The sequence below is a fragment of the Drosophila bipectinata genome, chromosome 4, assembly GCF_030179905.1.
Source record: "Drosophila bipectinata strain 14024-0381.07 chromosome 4, DbipHiC1v2, whole genome shotgun sequence".
NCBI classification, from domain to species: domain Eukaryota; kingdom Metazoa; phylum Arthropoda; class Insecta; order Diptera; family Drosophilidae; genus Drosophila; species Drosophila bipectinata.
Window position 1 is genome coordinate 8831279 of NC_091740.1, and position 22607 is coordinate 8853885.

At 35.9% G+C, this 22607-nt stretch overlaps 1 protein-coding gene across 9 annotated transcripts in view; it reads left to right on the forward strand.

Annotated features, from left to right (window-relative positions):
* The window catches only part of LOC108126859 (serine-rich adhesin for platelets), a 119175-nt gene that overhangs the window by 36871 nt on the left and 59697 nt on the right, over positions 1-22607 (forward strand). Inside the window, exon 1 of one of the 9 annotated variants that reach the window (XM_070282363.1) lies at positions 8015-8042. The exons of the other annotated variants lie outside the window; for them this stretch is intronic. Within the exon in view, the coding sequence (XP_070138464.1) occupies positions 8030-8042 (13 nt within the window). The 5' untranslated portion in view covers positions 8015-8029. Of the gene's footprint in view, positions 1-8014; positions 8043-22607 lie in introns of those variants that run through there. 9 annotated transcript variants of the gene reach the window in all.

The following is a 22607-nucleotide window of genomic DNA, read 5'->3' on the forward strand; positions in this document are numbered from 1 at the left end:
ATTAAAAGTTCTTATACGTTATCTTATAAAAGTAGTTATACGTTAAAGTAAGTCGTCTCAACAGTGAAAATTTTCATAGAAATCTCGTTTTTAAAAAGGTGTAGAAAGTGATGCCACACTAGTCCAACCTTAAATCCTATTGTACGTCGTATAGTAATTAGTTCTTTTTATACCCTTGCAGAGGGTATTATAATTTTGTCCAAAAGAGTGCAACGCAGTGAAGGAGACATCTCCGACCCTATAAAGTATATATATTCTTGATCAGGATCACCTCCTGAGTTGATATGAGCATGTCCGTCTGTCCGTCTTTCCGTCTGTCTGTCCGTCTGTCCGTTTCTACGCGAACTAATCTCTCAGTTTTAAAACTATCGTCTTGAAACTTTTCACACACCCTTCTTTCCTTTGCACGCAGTATATAAGTCGGAACGGCTCAGATCGGCCGACTATATCCTATAGCTGTTTGGTGTTTTTAGTAAACACCATTTTTTATGTAAATGGTTTTCATACCATTTTAGTGTAAATGGTATAACCTGGAAATTAGATTCCGATTTTATGATATTATTGGTATATGGTTTTTTCTTGATAGAGTTGCGGTAGTCAAGTAGTCTAGCGATGCTAGAGAATCTGATACCGACTTTCCTTTCCTAAAGCCCATTTGACGACTATCGAGTAGCTGGCTATTGTTAACTAGCCACCATAGTCTTTTAAAAATTATTTTATCCATTACTTTGGACAAGCAGCTATCGGTCGATAGGAGGTTGCGTAGCATACTCGATTGGTGGTCCAGGGGGTTGGGTCAGGTAGTCCAGGGGGTTGGATCCTAATCAGGATCACCGCTACACAATAAAATTTTGTAGACAGAGTTAAAAGGGATTAGAGGGTATACAGTCATTTCGGGTGGACATGAATTTGAGACAAAGAGCGCGTTGTTATTTAAGTGAAGTGGAAACGAAATGGTTATTCGGCTTGGCCCGCCCTTTCTGTAAAAACTTTCAAATAATTGCTGCCTTTACCCTGATACCAAAGATTATAAAGTACATATGTAGATGGGATATCAGGGCCCAAAACGGTCAACTTTTTCGTCGAGCTTGTTGGTGAGCTTGTTTTCGTCGATTCTATATTTAGAACTCTTTACATATATGCGTAAAAAAAATGTGTGGCTTTGTATGTATGTGTCACTGCTCGCACGACGGCGTAAAAATGTTTTGGCTTCCAAATTTCAATTTCAATTTCTCGTTTCTGTTTCCAATGCGCCGATGTGGTAGTTAGTAGAACAAGTAGTATTTTTAATTGCTACAGATCGAGACAGGGTGGTAGCGTAATGTATAGAGTAGTTATTCTATATATAATTTTTCTGTTAGGAATTAGGGCTTTTAACTTTTTCTTTCTTTTATAATTAATATTTTTTTTATTTTTCTTTAATTGTAATATTTTTTTTTAATTTTAAAATCCTAAAATTGTTTAATTTGTCATTATGTCCGGCTAATAAAATTTAAAGGGAGTCCGGCATTTTGTCATCCGACACGTCCGTCACTTATTTTTACAACAATTGTAATAGAATGCCATTAAAAAATAATAACAATAAAGTAAATATAAAAAGTAAAAAAAAAATAAAAAAGTAAATACAAAAATATCTTAAAACTAAAACTTTATAAAAATTGAAACAAACGCCCACTAATGAAATCGAACCCAGGGTCCCAGGAATAAAGGAGCGCGCACTTTCCATCTGGGCTACCCTTGAAGTTGATCTAATGATACTTAAAATTGGTTTGAAAGCGCACCAAAAACATAGCTAAATAATAAGGATAGTAGAAGATATTTCTAATCTCTTTGCTCTCACACTGCACTATGGGGTTTTTGACCTGTTTTTGTGGCATTAATTAATAACTCGGTCAGTTTTGGAGACATCGACATGAAACTTTACCAATCGTTATTATTTGATCCTAGGCACATATAGTATGAAAATCGTTCGGATCAGGAAACTATATCCTATAGCTCCCATAGGAACGATTTGGTAAAAGTAAAGATAAATTAATGAAATTTAAGGAGCTGATATTTGTTGTTATTTTAATACGATAAAGCAATTTTGAACCAAATCGGACAACGCTTTCCCTGGGAACTGTCAGTTTAAAATACCGGATTTCAGTCTTCTTCCATACAAATGCATATAAAAGTTGAGAAAGAAAAATTCCTTCATACAGTAGTATTAATCTTATTATTCTTTTTTTTTTTTCATTTTCTATAATATATCAATATTATCTAAAACAAGAAAGGAAAGCTAACTTTGGGCGGAGCCGAAGTTTATATACCCTTGCAGTTAAAACCGGATATATATCACAAACATCGGATATAGTTGGCCGATCCTTATGATTATTAGAGTTATCTCTAACTCTAAAAACACCAAAGTTATACCATTTCCGATCAATCAGTTATATGGCAGCTATAGGATATAGTCGGTTGATCCCAGCCGTTCCGACTTATATACTGCGTGCAAAGGAAAGAAGGGTGTGTGAAAAGTTTCAAGACGATAGCTTTAAAACTGAGAGACTAGTTCGCGTAGAAACGGACAGACCGACAGACGGACAGACAGACGGACAGACGGACATGCTCATATCAACTCAGGAGGTGATCCTGATCAAGAATATATATACTTTATAGGGTCGGAGATGTCTCCTTCACTGCGTTGCACACTTTTGGACAAAATTATAATACCCTCTGCAAGGGTATAAAAACAAGCAGGAATCGTTAAATTCGTCATCTTCGAGACAAACATTATTTTCGTATTCGTACGAAAGCAACTCAATTACCTCAATTGGAAGTAAAAGACTCTTTAGTTTTTTATGCATCTCGATAAATTAAGGACGAAATAATTGGATCTGATGTATCCATAGCTCTGTTGAACACATCAGCGATGGAATGTAATCGGTAGTGTTTTCTTGAATGGTGACGCCTGTCTGATTTATACAGCTTGTTTCCGGACTCAGACGCTTCTTTTCCAAAATAGCCGACTGAAAGCACCGTATTTTCCATTACTTCCATTAAAAACAGGTGGCTTTTTTTCAAAACGGCATTACCCACATTGTTATTTGCATGGCGTTAAAAAAAAACATTGTACAGCCATTTGATGCTCAGCCCGGCCCCTTTCGCTGTTCCAAGCAGCGACCAAGTCGGCTTTTGGAGAAAGTGAGGTTATCTAAGAAAAATTCAAATTGCACCAATAGTGGAGAAACAATAAGATCGCACAATAAGACTAACAGCCTTTGCTCAGTATTGACAACGCTACAACATACACTTGGACGCATTGAAAACTTTTTATTCCTTCTATTTTAAAACTCTTCCCAAAGTTGAAATTTGTTTCCCAAAATTCAGCTTAAGGTGCATCTATAAAATGACAAAATTTTAGTATAGACACGCACAATTTAAACAGTTAATACATTTAACATGTAGTACAAACCTGTGAAATCAGTGTCCATTCCTATGTTTCTTTTTAAATGGAGTTTTAAACAAATAATCTAATTTCACAAATCACTATGTGAAAATTCCAAACTTAGCGCACGTGCTTTCGGATGCAACAGTTGACTTTGAAGCTGTTATGCTAGCATATGGTGCTAATAATTAATATTTTGAGTATGAGGCATAATAGTTTGATGTTTTCTTAATACATTCCCATTAATTTTTTTTAAATCAGAGAACTTTCAAAAAATGATTAAATGCCACATAAAGTGGTCAAAAACCCCATAGTGCACTGGTTCGATTTGAACGTTTCAAACTTTCATCGTTCCAAAGATGTGACGACCTAAAAATAGAATTCTTTCTTTCCCTCTCTCATCTGCCAGAAGTTTGTCATGGAACCCGCTCTCAAATGTTTTAATTTTTACAGCGGGTTCCACGACGGAAAAAATGAAAACATTTGAGAGCGGGTTCCTCGAAGCGGCCTGCCAAAATGGCGTAAAACCCTCACTTATAGACATTTTTACAGCGGGTTCCACTACGAACTGAGACGATTGTAAGGTGATTTTAAATCGCTCGTTCCAGCGGGTTCCAGCGCTGGAACCCGCCATAGAAAATTTTTCTTTGTATGAGATGTCCCATCAATGTTTTTTATAATCTTTGCTTATACAGAGAAATCATTTAGCTCAGGTGCCCATAAAAATATAATTTACTTCATTTAAACTGTTCTTCAATTCACAACCCATTTCTTAATAACTCTAATTTTCATCTTTCTTCTTTATCTCTACAGTCTATTTAACCTTAATCTTTACTCTTACTGGGTTTCTTTGAGCCTAATAAGTTGGAATTTAATTGTCTTAACTACTAGATCTTTAATAAAGTTTGAATACAAAGACTAAAAGAAAAAAGGGGTAAATTAAGAGAGAATTTTTCGGAAGCTTACATTGGATAGCTTAATGCTATATATATAAAATTTTCGTGTCACAGTTTTTGTTACCGTACTCCTCCGAAACGGGTATACCGATTCTCCTAAAATTTTGTGGCCGTATTGAGTAGGTCTGAGAATCCGCCAACATCTATTTTTCATCCTCATAAATCCTGTTCGACATACCAAAATTACATATAAAGTGAGTTACTACCTCATCACACTAATAAACTCACGCTACCATAGCATTTTAACTCAATTTAAACTGGGTCAAAAATCCTTATTCAATAAGTAAATACATAAATTTTATTTATGAGTGTTTTGTACAGTGAGCAATGCCAAGAAAACGCAAAAGGGGGTGATTTGAGCCGTGATACGAGTAGCAAGCAATTGTATCAAGAAGAGCCAGAAGATACACGAGCTGAACGCAATGAAGTCAAAAGATTAGAACAAAAACAATCAGGTCGTTTCACAGTCAATAGACGCAGAACGAATGACCAACAATGACAAAAGGTACATCGAGCATTTACATCTGATTCATTCCTGCGTCTAGCTTTCCAGTATGAGCCTTTTATTGAGTATTATGCACACTCAAAAGTAATAATTGGTGCTATGGACAAGGAATGTCCGCATTGTCTTGCTCTGAAATTAAAAAATGAGCCAGCTGGGATGTGTTGCGCATCAAGAAAAGTGCAACTATCAGGAGAATGAAGAATAGAAGAATGGCTTGAAGAATGAGAATAAGGTCAAATTAAAATGATGGGGTCTCGCTAAACATTATGCCAACAAACAAATTATGCTCTCCAGAAAAAGGGTATGAGTACTAACTATACAGCATACTAACCACACAGCATATAGACAACACATTTCAACGCGTCTGTTTATTGGGAATCTTAATTGCAAAAGAACATTTGTATCAAGCGCATCTTCAAATTCCAGTGAACGGGGTGGCCGTACTTGATTTAATAGGCGATCGAAGTTCCAGAAAGTTTTAAGTTTTAAGTTTGTCCAATTTTAAGTCGTACCCTCACAAGGATATTGTTTTTAAGAGTGGTACTATGTTGCTTACTTTAAGTTGTTGTGGGATATATGAGTGCAGAATACTGTTGTAAAGTTTGGGTAGCCTTTGCATGACTGGATCTGGTAATTTTTGTATCATTCGATAGCAGATGCGGTCTCTGCCTGGTGTTATCCCTTTGAGTTGTTTAATGGTGGTTCTCAGTTCAATCACTGAAATATCACATTCTTATGGTCGAGTGAAAGGATGTTTCATGGGTAAAAAGATAGTTGAGGTGTTCTCTATTATTCAGAGAGAAATTTGACCAGTGTTCACATAGCGCTTTTGAAATGTCTTGTTTGTTTGTATACATTTCAAATATGTTTGACGGGTTAGCAAGGCAGTGAATTTGAATGTGGGTTTTGAGACCTGAGATGTATTAGTTTTTTTTCCATATTATTGGGAAGGGCCAAATTTCATAAGGATCGGCCGACTATATTCTATAGCTGCCATATAACTGAACAATCGGAAATGGTATTTGGTAAAAATACAAACTTTGGTGTTCTTGAAAATAGAAGTTTGGGACTTTTTTTTTATTTTTTATCGTAATGAAATGGTTATATTATGATATTCTCATAAGGATCAGCCAACTGTTTCCGATTTCTGAGACATATATCCGGTTTTAACTGCAAGGGTCCGAAGTTAGTTTTCCTTTCTTGTTATTTCTCGTTTTAGTTGTGCATTAGATTTTTTAAATTGAATGTATTGGTCGTGCTAATATTTTGTTATGTCGCATTATGGAGCAGAGATTGGCTGTTTCTTGGTTTATATACGAGCTGGGTGGTCTGCCATCAGAAAGTTGCTTGGTTAAGGCTTGGTAAAAGGGTCAGTTGGTTTAATTTATATTGAATTTTGAGAGGTGGCTGACAATTGACCATTTGGAGTGTAGTTTTAGTTAAGGGTAAGCAATGGAGAGGTCGATGTGTGTAAAGGTGTGGAGTGTTGTAAAGTTGGTGGGGAATCCATTCTTAAGAGTTGTTAGTAAGGACTGGTTAATAAGGTAACCATTAATATGAAGTTGAAAAATTTTTAAGCATGGGAATAAAGAAGATTTTTGCTTAAAACTATCTTAATTTGTTAGTTTTTAATAGTTATAAATATAATTCTTCATCGGTACTCATGAGCTCACGTGTTTTCTTTGTACCTTTTTTCTCAGTTTCCGTTTTTGGATTGTTTTTTCTTTTGATTTCAGGGAAAACTAGTTGATTTGGCTTAGCTGAGTATATTTTTGAAAAAATCGATAGCTTATTTTTTTTATTAATACTCAAAATTTGGTAAATCAATATATTTAATTTAATATTTACATTATTGTATATTATTTTTTTATTTATTTATTCTGTGTGCTTTATATCCTAAAAATTTATAAATTTCATTAAGGGGTTATATACAGTTGTGATATATGAAAAAATCGATTTTTTTTTTATTGCATATTCTTTAAGTATATTCTATTGGGTGTACTCCCACAAAAATTGATAACGATCGGAGCATTAGATCCGAAGCTGTAGCTATTTATAGCACACCATCTGCATATAAAACTTGAACAAACTTGAAACTTTAAACGCGATTATCTCAGAATCTTTTTTTTGGGCAATTACCTTTGCGGTGGACACGATTACTAAAAAACTACTAATCCGATCAACACCAAATTTTGACCACATATTTATTATGATATTAGCTAGTCCGTGAACGAGGGATTTTCCATTTTTTTGAAAACTCCCTTTTTAAAGCACAAAAAACGAAAATCTTATACCTTGAAAAAGTAAATTTTTTGTTTCAAACGTCGCCATTTTTTTTTTAATCAAAATTTTAAAAAATCCCTCGTTCACGGACTAGATAATACAATATACTAACTAAACTTTTTTGAATTTTGGATTTCGGATGAACCGTTTTCGAGAAATCATGTCCACCGCAAGACACCATCGAAAAAAGACGATTCGGGAATTCGGCTATAACATTTTTGTTATGTAATATCTTTTTATGAAAAAATTTAATTAAGTACATAGAAACATGTACTAAACAACGTCGGTAAAACATTTTTCATAAATATTTTCAATGGTGTCAAAAAAAAATCGATAAAAATCCATATTTTTGCGCGGTACAACTGTATATAACCCCTTAAAGCTAATGTTACAAATTTTATTTTTACAGAGTTATAGCATATGCTTTTCAACTGAAATATATTATAATATTTTATTCGTTTAGTTATTTATAACATATAATTATTTCAAGGAAAAATTGAACTAAAAACCTTGATCTGACACTTAATTACTAATTTTACTACTTTTACTGACTAAGAGAGTTTATTGTGAAATATATTGTTGTACCGTTTGGACTCCAGACATTTCATGCACGTAGTTAGTGCTTGTGTAATATGGTAGATTAAGTAATAGTTTTAGAAGTTTATTTTGGCACGTTTGTATTTTTTTAATATGTGTCTGTGCACATTTTCCCCAAATGGAGTGTTCATACATCAAGGCTGGCCTGAATATTACCTTAAAAATTATTAACTTGTTTTCAATTGATAATTTCGATTTTCTATTGATTATAGGGTATAATATTCGTATTGTTTGGTTTATTTTATCTATTGTGACCCCAACATGTGTACTAAATGTGAGTTTTTTATCAAAATGTATTCCTAAATAGCGAATATTATTAACCCACTCAATTGGTGTGTTACATAGTTCTAGACAATCATTTGGTAAATAAAAAGATTTTCTTCTTTTCGTGAAAAAAATGGCTTGTGTCTTATTAGGATTAATTTTTATCTTCCATTTGTGGTAATACTCTTCTAGTTTGTAGAGATAATTTTGAATGATGTTTTTTATATCATTGTATAATACGCCAGAAGTGTAAATAGCTGCATCATCAGCAAATAATGATAACTTACAATTTGTCATCTGGGGAATGTCATGCGTGTATATAATAAACACTGGTCCTAACACCGATCCCTGAGGTACCCCAGCTAGTATGGAGCGTTGAGTGGACTTCTCTCCATTTAAGGATATATAAAAACTTCTTTGTGTTATAAAACTTTGTACACTTTTTATAAGGTATGTGGGCAATTCCATATTCTTTAACTTGTGCACCAAGCCATCGTGCTATACTGTGTCAAAAGCCGCTTCAATATCTAAAGTAACCAGTCCAACAGATTTTTTATTTTGCATATTTTCTTTTATGTAATTTGTGAGTTTTACGGAAGAAACTGTGCAGTTTAGTTTGGTCCTGAATCCGTATTGCATGGAAGGCAGTATTTCGTGTGTATCTAAATAACTAACTATTCGAGCTCTGGTTATCTTTTCAAATATTTTGGATATGCTACATAATAAGCTAATCGGTCTGCAACTATCAGGTCTGCTGGCTAGTTTGCCTGGTTTAACAATCGGTATTATTTTGGCTGTTTTCCATGCATTTGGAAAGCTTGTCCAGTAGTGGAAGAAATGCGATATAAATAAGGCAGCTTTTGAAAAAAGGAATAAAGAATGGCTAGACACGCCTCAGGTGTTGATGGAAAGATCATCATTTAGAAATGTTGGACGCCCAGAGAAAACTATTTCAGAGTGATGCAGAATAACTCAAATCAAAGATTATAAAGTACATAGATGGGACATCTCATACAAAGAAAAATTTTCTATGGCGGGTTCCAGCAGTGGACCCCGCTGGAACGAGCGGGTTCCATTGCGCGACAAGTTAAGTTTGAGAAATTTTTCGCGCGACAACGAATGAGGAATAGCCGAGTGGTAGTGTGCTTGGCTGGTATGCAAAGTAAAACGAGTTCAAACCAGGCTCGGGAAGTCCATTTTTTTTAAATTTTAAATCTATTTATATTATTGTTTTATTATTTTAATGTGTTTTCCTAAATTTATAATCCCATAAAAAAAATACAAAATTGTAAAATAACCTTAACATCGTCTCAGTTCGTAGTGGAACCCGCTGTAAAAATGTCTATGCGGGTTCTACGGCATTTTAGCAGGCCACGTCGTGGAACCCGCTCTCAAATGTCTTCATTTTTTCCGTCGTGGAACCCGCTGTAATAATGGAAACATTTGAGAGCGGGTTCCACGACAAACGGCTGGCAGATGAGATAGGGAGAGAGAGAATTCTATTTTTAGATCGTGACATCTTTGGAACGATGAAAGTTTGAAACGTTGTGATCGAACCAATGTAAGAGTGAAGAGATCAGAAATATCTTTTACTATCTTTACTCGTCAGCTCTGTTTTGGTATAGATTCTAGCGCCTCCTTTAACACCAATTTTAAGTATCATAAAATCAACTTCGAGGGTAGCCCAGATGAATAGTGCGTGGTCCTTATTCATGGGGTCCTGGGTTCGACTTCATTAGCGGGCGGTTGTTAATCGATTTTGATAAAGTTATAGTTTTATGATTCTTTTTTTATATTTACTTTTATTTTTTTAATATTTTGTTTTTTTACTTTTAATTTTTACGTTATTATTATTATTTTTAATTGCATTCGAAAACAATTTAAGTAAAAATAAGTGACGGACGGGTCGGATGACAAAATGCCGGAAGGACTCCCTTGAAATTTTATTAGCCGGACATAATGAAGAATTAAACAATTTTACAATTGTAAAATTAAAGAAAAATATTACAATAAAAGAAAAAAAATAATAATAATTATAAAAGAAAGAAAAAGTTCAAAGTCCTTACGAGGATTTGAACACAGAAAAATTACACATAGAGTAACTACTCTATGCATTACGCTACCACCCTGTCTCGATCTGCGGCGATCAAAAATACTATTGGTTTTACCAACTACCATATCGGCGCATCGAAAACAGAAACGAGAAATTGAAATTGAAATTTGGAAGCCAAAACATTTTTACTCCGTCGTGCGAGCAGTCACACATACACATATAGGTTAACATTTTTGTTGACGGGTACATATAAAGAGTTCTAAAATTAGAATCGTATGCATGTGCGTTTCCCCCTTCACCAACAAGCTCGACGCAAAAAGTTGACCGTTTTGGGCCCTGATGTCCCATCTATGTACTTTATAATCTTTGCTCAAATCAACAAACTATCAGGCATTTCGGAGAAAGTCTCGACTGATGTATTGTTTTTGGCTGCAAGTAGCAGGACGCAGTATAGCAGTATAAGTAGCAGTATAAGGACGGAAATACATCAAGAATTGTGTCGAAGCTGAATGCTGACGAGGAGCTTACCGGGGATATTATAAGAACTGGAAGTACGGCCGGTACTGAAAGTACTAACAATGGAAACACTGCACGAAGATTTTTTGCAAATTTAGCTGCGCGCATAAAAAGAGTAACCAAATTTTAATATTCCGATTTAGCATTGTCCTGCGAGCATTGTCCTGTGGACATTACTTAAACACCAATGCATTCGGATCGTAAGCTATGGAAACTGCCGAAATTTTTGTTAATAAATACCCTTGGTTTGACATGCCACCGCCTGTTCACGGAATTTTAATTTTTTTGTGTATGATGTATATAAAATTTGTGTATACAATGTATATGTTTCTTATTTGCTTCTTGCATAATATAAGTTATAATTCTATTTCTTACTCTTTTTCTTTAGAATACAAAAAATGTAATAAAAGTCTTTTTTTAAATATAAAAAAAAAAAAATTAAAAAAACACTATAAATTTCATTTTTTTCCACATAATGCAAAATTGAGTAACAAACCGAAAATAAAAAACCGATTGAAGATATCTCTAATATTTCAGAAGTTATTAGTTTAATGCCGCTAGCGAGACCGAATCGACCACTGTGGATAGGTTCTTTAAGACTGTTGGATTTGAAACTGATTTTGATTTGGAGTTTTGGTAATGCAAAGATATATTGTGGATGCCTTAGCCTTATGACATCTAAGAATATAAGTTGGATGGAAGGGAAAAGCAAGTTAAATTTGCCTAAATCTGATATTTCATTTAAAATGTTACCCCAGCAATTTTCTCGGTCGCAGTTCCATGTTCTATGACATGAGTTATAATCACCACAGGCGATAAAATTCCCCTGCAATTTGGAAATTTTTAGTAAGTCTGATCTATATTTTGTTTTAAATGATTTCGGTGTCCAGCTACATTACATCAAAGATTATAAAGTACATAGATGGGACATCAGGGCCCAAAACGGTCAACTTTTTGCGTCGAGCTTGTTGGTGAGGGGGGACGCACATGCATACGATTCTATTTTTAGAACTCTTTCCATGTATCCGTCAACAAAAATGTGAACCTATGTGTGTATGTGTGACTGCTCGCACGACGGAGTAATGTTTTGGCTTCCAAATTTCAATTTCGATTTCTCGTTTCTGTTTTCGATGCGCCGATGTGGTAGTTGGTAGAACAAATAGTATTTTTGATCACCGCAGATCGAGACAGGATGGTAGCGTAATGCATAGAGTAGTTACTCTATGTGTAATTTTTCTGTGATCAAATCCTCGTAAGGACTTTGAACTTTTTCTTTCATTTATAATTATTATTTTTTTTTTCTTTTTTTTTCTTTATTTTTCTTTAATTTTACAATTGTAAAATTGTTTAATTCTTCATTATGTCCGGCTAATAAAATTTCAAGGGAGTCCTTCCGGCATTTTGTCATCCGACACGTCCGTCACTTATTTTCACTTTAATTGTTATAGAATGCAATTAAAAATAATAATAATAACGTAAAAATTAAAAGTAAAAATAAAAAAATAAAAGTAAATATAAAAAGAATCATAAAACTAAAACTTTATCAAAATCGAAACAACCGCCCGCTAATGAAGTCGAACCCAGGACCCCATGAATAAGGATCGCGCACTATCCATCTAGGCTACCCTCGAAGTTGATTTTATGATACTTAAAATTGGTGTTAAAGGAGGCGCTAGAATCTATACCAAAAACAGAGTTGACGAGTAAGGATAGTAAAAGATATTTCTGATCTCTTTACTCTTAAATTGGTTCGATTACATCGTTTCAAACTTTCATCGTTCCAAAGATGTTACGATCTAAAAATAGAATTCTCTCTCTCCCTATCTCATCTGCCAGCCGTTTGTCGTGGAACCCGCTCTCAAATGTTTTCATTATTACAGCGGGTTCCACGACGGAAAAAATGGAAAACATTTGAGAGCGGGTTCCATGACGCGGCCTGCCAAAATGCCGTAGAACCCGCACTTATAGACATTTTTACAGCGGGTTCCACTACGAACTGAGACGATGTTAAGGTGATTTTACAATTTTGTATTTTTTTTTATTGGATTATAAATTTAGGGAAACACATTAAAATAATAAAACAATAATATAAATAGATTTAAAATTAAAAAAAAATGGACTTCCCGAGCCTGGTTTGAACTCATTTTACTTTGCACACCAGCCAAGCACTCTACCACTCGGCTATTCCTCATTCGTTGACGCGCGAAAATTTTCTCAAACTTAACTAGTCACGCAATGGAACCCGCTCGTTTCAGCGGGTTCCACTGCTGGAACCCGCCATAGAAAATTTTTCTTTGTATGAGATGTCCCATCTATGTACTGTATAATCTTTGATTACATGAAGCAGTCAGACATTTTGCTGTGTAACCAGGAAAGTATATGGCATAAAGTTTTAGATTGTTATTGTTAGGGGCTGTTTTGTTTTAATTCCCACATTTTCAATTAGGTGCGTTTTTAAATTGGTAATTTGCTCGTGTTCTATTTTATTGCTAACGACAATGGCAACCCCGCCACCTCTATTTTCTTTTCTGTCTCGTCTATACACAGTATAGTTTGGTATGTTAAATCTGTCGGTTTGAGTAAGCCATGTTTCATTGTAGCTACATGAATATTTTTATCTTGTAAAAACTTAATAAATTCTACACGCTTATGCTTTATAGAGTGGGCGTTTCATAGTATTTAAAGTATCAGGAGAGTTACTTGTTTGAATACACATATTTAATGGCTAAATTTGATATAACTTGGAATTGTTCTCCTTTATTGGAGCATGTGCTGAGATTATTTATTAATTATTATTAAGTCTATTAATAAAGAGTTTACTTCTTCTGGCGTAAAGAGGCCAGTTTCAGTTGCATTTGGTAAAGTTTCCTTGCCTTTGAGCGCAATATTGGTTTTTCTTATGCGCTTCGCCGAACGCTTGGAGATCAAATTGAGATAAGACAAACTTCATGGGAAGGTCTTATCAGTGGATAAATGATTGCCCTTACAGGTGGCAAATTTATTGTTACTTGGCTTCTCACAAGAAACCGTAGGGTGAGGTCCGGCACAGTGGGCACATGAAGTTTTAACTGAACAATTTTTTGAACCGTGACCAAATAATTGACAGTTGTAACATTGTGTTATTTTGTTGTCAATTTTGACTTTATAGTCCTATCGTACTTTTATGTGATTGATGTACATGTAATTGTTTCGTAGTTCTTTTACTGTGATGCTTTTGTTTATAAAATAAACAATGTACAGTAGAAGATCATAGTCATATTTGGTCTTTTTTTCAACAATTTTTACGTTTGTGCATTTCAAGCCTAGTTCAATAAGCATGGACATAACGGTTTTTGCTGGGAGTCAATCCATTCCAGACAGAACAGCTTTATATGGTTTAGTTGTTTTAGTGTCGTATGTATAGAACTCCCAATTAAGTTCCTTAAGGGGGGAAATACAATTAAAAAATTTTTTTTTTCGAAAAATTTTTTTTCAAATTTGACATGAGAGCTATTTTTGGCAACAAATTACGACATGCCAAATTTTATGAGGATCGGCCGACTATATCTTGTAGCTGCCATATAACTGAAAGGTCGGAAATGACCCAACTTTCGTGTTTTTGAAGATAGAAAGCTGGAATTTGGTACAGATTATATTTTTGGTCAGTTAATCCGACATAGGAAATTTCATTAGGATCGGCCAACTATATCCTATAGCTGCCATATAACTGAACGATCGGAAATGGTATTTGGTAGAAATATCAACTTTCGTATTTTTGAAGATAGAAGGTTGGGACTTTTTTTTAGATTTTTTATTTAAGTTAATTGGTTTTATTATGATGTGTTCATAAGGATCGGCCAACTATATCCGATGTTTGCGATATATATCCGGTTTTAACTGCAAGGGTATATAAACTTCGGCTCCGCCCGAAGTTAGCTTTCCTTTCTTGTTTATGTAATATTTTTCAATTCTTAGCTTGGACATGATGTCATGAACTTGATTTGGGTTTTGTTTAATTACGGTAATGGGAGGTGGTTTGATATTCACTTGATCTATTGTATCAGTTTTAATAGCATCAATGTTATCGTCTTCTATGGTTTGAAGAGGGCGATAATAATTCGTATGTTGATTTTGATTGGGGCTTTCCTTTGGATATTTTTTTGTCTTTGTTTTGTCATTATGGTTTCGGCAGATGCTAAGGCATCGCCAGTCAACAGTTTGCGGCGCTTAATAATGAATGAGGTAACTTTAATAGCTGATAAGAAGTTCGCGGCGAATTTCTATGCGTATGGTAGATAGTAAACGATTTCCGAGCTCGTTAAAGACAACCTCACACGGCAAGAGCTTATCGAAGACGATTATTTGACATGAGAGCTATTTTTGGCAACAAATTACGACATGCCAAATTTTATAAGGATCGGCCGACTATATCTTGTAGCTGCCATATAACTGAACGATCGGAAATGACCCAACTTTCGTGTTTTTGAAGATAGAACTGCAAGGGTTTTAACTGCAAGGGTATATAAACTTCGGCTCCCCCCGAAGTTAGCTTTCCTTTCTTGTTTATGTAATATTTTTCAATTCTTAGCTTGGACATGATGTCATGAACTTGATTTGGGTTTTGTTTAATTACGGTAATGGGAGGTGGTTTGATATTCACTTGATCTATTGTATCAGTTTTAATAGCATCAATGTTATCGTCTTCTATGGTTTGAAGAGGGCGATAATAATTCGTATGTTGATTTTGATTGGGGCTTTCCTTTGGATATTTTTTTGTCTTTGTTTTGTCATTATGGTTTCGGCAGATGCTAAGGCATCGCCAGTCAACAGTTTGCGGCGCTTAATAATGAATGAGGTAACTTTAATAGCTGATAAGAAGTTCGCGGCGAATTTCTATGCGTATGGTAGATAGTAAACGATTTCCGAGCTCGTTAAAGACAACCTCACACGGCAAGAGCTTATCGAAGACGATTATTTGACATGAGAGCTATTTTTGGCAACAAATTACGACATGCCAAATTTTATAAGGATCGGCCGACTATATCTTGTAGCTGCCATATAACTGAACGATCGGAAATGACCCAACTTTCGTGTTTTTGAAGATAGAACTGCAAGGGTTTTAACTGCAAGGGTATATAAACTTCGGCTCCCCCCGAAGTTAGCTTTCCTTTCTTGTTTATGTAATATTTTTCAATTCTTAGCTTGGACATGATGTCATGAACTTGATTTGGGTTTTGTTTAATTACGGTAATGGGAGGTGGTTTGATATTCACTTGATCTATTGTATCAGTTTTAATAGCATCAATGTTATCGTCTTCTATGGTTTGAAGAGGGCGATAATAATTCGTATGTTGATTTTGATTGGGGCTTTCCTTTGGATATTTTTTTGTCTTTGTTTTGTCATTATGGTTTCGGCAGATGCTAAGGCATCGCCAGTCAACAGTTTGCGGCGCTTAATAATGAATGAGGTAACTTTAATAGCTGATAAGAAGTTCGCGGCGAATTTCTATGCGTATGGTAGATAGTAAACGATTTCCGAGCTCGTTAAAGACAACCTCACACGGCAAGAGCTTATCGAAGACGATTATTTTATATTAATATCTCGCAATTAAGTGGTTATAAAAAAAAAAAAAAAAAAAATTTTCGAATAATTTAGCATTTCAAGATCATGCAAAGCGAGGCAAAAAAATATTCTTAAATTTTTTGCCAATTTATTAAAAATGTGTAAAAATTAAACAAAATATTCGGGTGCGATACTAGAAAAGGACCATCAGAGACACTAACTGGGAGACGAATCAGCGATTTCGATTCCCCATTAAATTTATAGATATCTGTTTTCACAATGCTTTCTTGATGTAACTGTAGGTCCCCCATAATTGTTTGTAAGATAAGGTCCTAAGGTAAATTTTTCTACTGCTTGAATTTGTGTTAGGAGGTCTATCCTAATAAGACCGTGGAAAAATTCGTAAAAGTGTATCAGTAGGAGTTAGAATTCGTCTTTTGAAGGCGGTTTTTATGGGGATTGGTGAGTTAAGCTGAATTTGAAGATTCTGTGGAATGAGAATTGAATCGATAAATGATGTCGAAGATCCCGTGTCAATAAGAAACTTAAATGGTTTTTTATTTCCTGTAAGGTTCAATAATATGTAATATGTATTAATCATAATAATAATATTTAATAAAGATTTAATGTATCCTGTCTGGATGTTGAGGAACTGTTTCGTAAAAAAAGTTCCTCGTCAATGTTGGGAAGCTTTTTCGCTTCCAGGTTCTGCAACGTAGCTTCCGCTTTATTTTAATATTTGTTTGTTCTACCAGAATCGGGATTGGGTTATGAAGTCGGAACCGACCTTTGGTTGGGTCTTTTTCAGTTGTACTGACTAGAACGATTGTCCGCAAAACTGGTTTCTTGGTCTATAGTTTGGGTTGTAAGTAAGTCGATTGTCATGTCTGGTCTGCTTGTCTAGAGATTGATAATTATCAACCGATTCGTTGGTTGTATATATTGGATTGTAGGAGGTCCCTTGGACAGTTGATTTAATGTCCGACACTAGATCAAATATGACTTTTAAAGGAAGTCTCCTTGAGGTTAGGCCGTTCAACTCCGTGAGGAGCAACTCTTCGTCCCTCTTATCTAAGCAATGCATAATCAGGGCTTATTTAATGTCATCTCAGTTTAAGCCTACTTCTGACGATGTGAGAGCGTCGTTGGCCGGCCTATAATCTTGTTTCTGACTGATCATAGTAAAAATATGCCGTAGTGTGTCTGATCTGTTCCCCGAATGAACATTAGAACACCTTCTATGTTAGTGATGAACTCGTGGAGTCTCATCGACTCTGAATTTAATTCTGGGAGGAACCTTATTGCATCGGGGATGCGTAGGGATGCGAAAACGTCGTCCAGGTTTGCGACCAGAAGTCTAGTAGGCTTGAACTACTCCTGGTCTTTGGCCTAGAGGATTTTTTTCAACTGATTGGTTCGATCGTGTACTTTAAGTTGGCTTTGTTATCCCTACTTTAGAAAAAATAATGTGCCTATATATATTATATTCTCTTTTCATTAATTTTTGTTATACCCTTGCAAGTATTGGTCAAAAATGTGCAACGAAGTAAAGAAGACATCTACGATCCTATAATATATATATATTCTTGATCAGGATCACCTCCTAAATTGATATGAGCATGTCCGTCTGTCTGTTTCTATGCTAACTAGTCTATCAGTTTCAAATCTATCAACTTGAAACTTTGCACGCACCCCTTCTTTCCTTTGTACGCAGTATATAAGTCGGAACGGCCAGGATCGGCAGACTACATCCTATAGTTGCCATATAACTGATCGATCAAAAATAATATAACGTTGGTGTTTTTTAAATAAGAGAGTTCAGATTTTACGTAAAAGCTATTTTTGGCAAAAAAATACGACATGCAAAATTTCATAAGGATTGGCGGATCATATCCTATAGCTGCCATATAACTGAACGATCGGAAATGACTCAACTTTCGTGTTTTTAAAGATAGAAACTTGGAACTATGTACAGATTATATTTTTGGTCATGTTATCCGACCTACCATAACCTACCTTCATAACGATCAGCCGACTATATCTTACAGCCGCCATATAACTAAACGATCGGAAATGGTATTTGGTAAAAATACAAACTTTTGTATTTTTGAATATAGAAGCTTGGGTCCTTTTTTAGATTTTGTATTGTAATAAATTGGTTATATTATGATATTCTCATAATGATCGGTCTATCAATAAATCAACTTCGGCTCCGCCCGATGTTAGCTTTCCTTTCTTTTTTTTATTTTTATTTATCTACAGCACCACTTACACTATATGTACCTATTTATGTATCTTAAAATTTTATTCACTGCACTTCAGACTTACTAGGATATGTAGATTCATCACTCATCAACCTCAGTTCATTGGGTGTTTAAAGAGATTCCGACTCGGTATTACGGCGCGTATACCCGCTAGCTGTTCTGGGCTTTTTATTTTCTAGGATGTCCCCTCAAGGAGATTCTGGAAATTCTCAAGTTTTACTACGTGCTCTTTGCTTTATTTAGAGATGACCCTTCATGAAACATACTTCAGAAATTACCCTTCAGGATTTTTCGTATCCGAAATCTGTGACCCGTGCAGTAGCTCTAAGCTAGGCATCCTCGAAATCATCTCACAAACTCTGCTAACCGAATTTCGAATAAATATGTATGCTCTGGTTTTTCACTTGACACAGTATTCGCACTGCGTCAGGACACTCGCAGGTCTAGTCTTGGCATTGAAGAAAAGATTTATGTGTTCCCGGCTAACGTGAAAACTATGCGTAATAGATATGCCACCACTTCCACCAGTGCCAGCACCGTGGTGGCATATCTAATGTATGCTCCTGTAATGGTACATCCATTAACTTCAAATATGTCAAATTCCTAGTGTGGACCGTAGTGATAATGCCGCTTCGGACTCTAATAAGAGCCTACAAGTTATATTCCAAAATATATCGGTTATGAGGAACAAATGCCGTATGATATTCCTCAAATATTCAACCAGCGGTTTTGATGTTATCATTTTTGAGAAAACATGGCTCAATAATAACTCCTCTGATTTATTTGATCCCAACTTATAGTAAGTATTTTGAAAAGACCGAAACGCATTTATTATCCAGTGTGTGCTAGGACGTGGTCATCGTCCCTATCCGTCGATCCCTTCAGACTAAATCACATCGCCTTTTGGTTGCTGACCCTCTACTGGATCAGCTTTACGTTTCAGCCCATGGCCCCTTCGACATCATTGCAGAGGGTCCCAAGAAATGAAAAACATCGCCAATGTATGTGCTAGAATTAAGAGCCCTAGAGATTTGATGGTAGCTGGCGATTTTAGCTTAAACTCTATCGTCTGGTTTCGGGGCCTAGAGTAACTCTAAGCCTTCTTCCATATTTTATAGTTATTAGGAAGCTGACTCTGTTGAAGGCATTTTGGAACTTTTTGCTTATTACTTTTCCTCTAACCCTTAGCCGAAGGATTCTTGGAATAATAATAAACCTTTTAATAACATTGAGTCTTTTTTCAATTTGCGAATTCTTAACATATTAGACTGTTAAAAGTCTAGTTAAAGCCCCAGGTAATTTAAATAAGTCACACACTTTTGACTTTGATGGTATCTCCCAATTCTTTTTTAAAACGAGTGTCGCTCACTTTTCTACCACCCTTCAACAATGAAAATTGTCGCTCTGGTAGATTCATTTATCGATTAAAAATTACTTCAATCACGGCTATTCACAAAGGTAACATTATATATAATTGTTGCAGCCCAGGATTTTTAATGTAAGAAATTAAGTGTCTATAGCACGCTTTTATGATTTAGAATTTATTTAAACAAAATTGTGAAGCTAACTACTACCATCCGTCGTCTCGTGGTGGCGCTTATATATTTAGTTGTAGTTGTAGTGTAGACGCTAACATTCTAGCGCGAGTAATTATGGGGATGTACCTTGACCAATCGTTTCCAGAAAAGATAAGCTACCTCATTGGCCTGGTGCCATCGTTGCCTGGCTTCCGATTCCGATTGGCTTGTATCCATCTGCAGACCCGAGCAATAAATCGTCATCTTTTGATTCCAAGGATACGAATGTTAGGGGACGAGTTGATCACGTATTCGGCATTGGTGAAGGCATTTTTAAAACTTTCATCGTTAAAGCTGTAATGAGGAGAGATGCTTTTTAGTATAATTTGTATCGACCTTATGAAACGTTCCCTAGCTCCTCCCATGTGTTTTTCCTTGTGTCGGCCCACATTCACGGCAACAGGACCAAAGAATTCCACTCCAGTATACTTGAACTGTTTTTGAAAACTAACGATCCTGGCTACTGGCAATAGTGCCATCTGCGGTGCATTTGGATTTGTTTTCACATTTCTGGCAATGTTTTCTTACAGACTTATACACTACTCTTAACTGGGGTATAAAGAACTGACTCCTGATTATATTTATAGTTTCTTCATGCAGCAAATGGTGGTTTCTCTCGTGCTAGTGCTTGACGAGGAGATGTGTCACCGGGTGGCGTTTGGGTAGCACTATTTCGACGTCATTCGGGTTTTTAGTTTGTGTACCGCTGTCGTCTTAATATATATTCAACACAATAAGCGCGCTAGTCCTTTGAATGTTGTTTTTTTAAAGAGAACCTAATTCGTCTTCAAAGCATCTCTTTCCGCTACTTTCTGCAGAAAGTTCTTTCCTTGAATTATTATTTCATCGGACAACGTTTTTAGGACGATTTCTCCTCGGTATTTTGATTTTAGGATTGTTGGATTGGATAAGGATTCACATACATTATAATCCAGCGCCACTGTGGGGCGCTTATTGTTTCAATAATCTCACCAATTCAATGCATTACAAAAGCGTGGAGCTTTCGAGGATCCATTGTCAACCATGACAAGATGGTCTTGGAGTCTGTCCAAAAGCTGAATTCGCCAAAGTTCAAGTTACGAATGAGTTGTGTTTCAGAAAGACTTCGGTCGAGCCTGAAGTCCAGTTTCGTATGTGTAAGGCGCCAGCTGAATGTATTTCTTTGACCGCCTTCGATACTTTGATGGCTTCCTCGTTGTCCTTCAGGCTTTCTATATAATCGTCGACATTATGATTTTGGGTGATGGCTTCGTAGACTCTCAGGTACAAAATATTGTAGTCCTCCGCATTTTTATCCCGGACGTAATGAGCTATACAAGGGGTCGAAAATATACTAAACGTCAGTACTCGCATTACGTAAACCATTGAACTTTGAGTCCCCTCGTTGATCCACAGAAAGAGCTGTGCATGGGTGTCATTTTCTTTTATTCTTATCTGGTGGAACATTTCTGCTATATCTCCGCAGACTGCTATCTTGCCGACTCAGAATGCCATCAAAACGTCAGACAGTGGATGTAAAAGATCCGGACCAGTAATCATGAAGTCGTTTAAGTAAGCGTCATGAGTTTAAGCTGCAGCACCCCAAAGCAGTCGTTTGTTTTGTTGGGGTTATGAGCTATGAAAATTTGAGGGTACCAGGTATGGTTGTGGTAAGAATCCTCATTTTCCGACAGCTCGACGGCGTAGCTTTTATTGTCAATTTGGTCCTGAATTTTCACTCGTAGATTTGGTTTTCTTTCAATTTTAGCCTTCAGGCAGTTGAGTCACTTAAGCGCGTTTGTAAAGCTCTCAAGAAGTACGTTGTTTTTACGTCGCCAAAGAAGGGCATTTCCGGATCCTTGTAAATCCCAGCCAGGGAACGGCTAGCTTCTAATTTTCTGTTCAGCATAATAGTCTGTTCAGCTGATCAGCACTGGTTAACTCCAAATTCTTAACTGTATGTATGTTGTTAAGCCAGTAGGCTCTGTTGTCTATTCTTAAGTTTTTTATGTTTTAATGTTTCCCTCCGTATTGTTTGATTTGTCCACTGCATGCATATCGGATTCAGACTACCTCGGATGTTTAACCTTTTGAAGAAATTTTCGTCTATGAGTGTGACCGATGAACATTGAAAATGCCAATGTGTCAATATAGGGGTTGGCCGTGTATATTTTTATCGGTACGATACGAAAATATTGTTCTCTTTCGGATGGATTAGTTTGGTGTTAAGAGACGATGTTAGGATTTGCACGACATTTGTGCAGCAGAGGATGGTGCCTTGATTCGCATCCCCCGATCTCGCACAGCTTAGTTGAGAAGCATCTGCGGCAATGGATCTGTAAGCATTTAAAGCAAAGCCTCGAACAATTTCCGGTTTCTTTTCATAAGGTAGTTTTAGAATACCTCGCATTCCGTGATAGGATAGAGTGCACTGTTGCAGACGATCCAATGGCTTCCATGCTATACTGGACATGGGTGTGAACGTTGCTGGACTTGGAGTATATTGATGGTGTGAATAACTGTGGATGCTGCTTCGACGATTGTATAGAGCCAGTCGCTGAATGCTTTGATTGATGCAGCGCTAGGGGTTTTCAGGTGCATAGTAATGTCTGTTTGTAATGGCTGGGCATCTTTTCTAGCAACT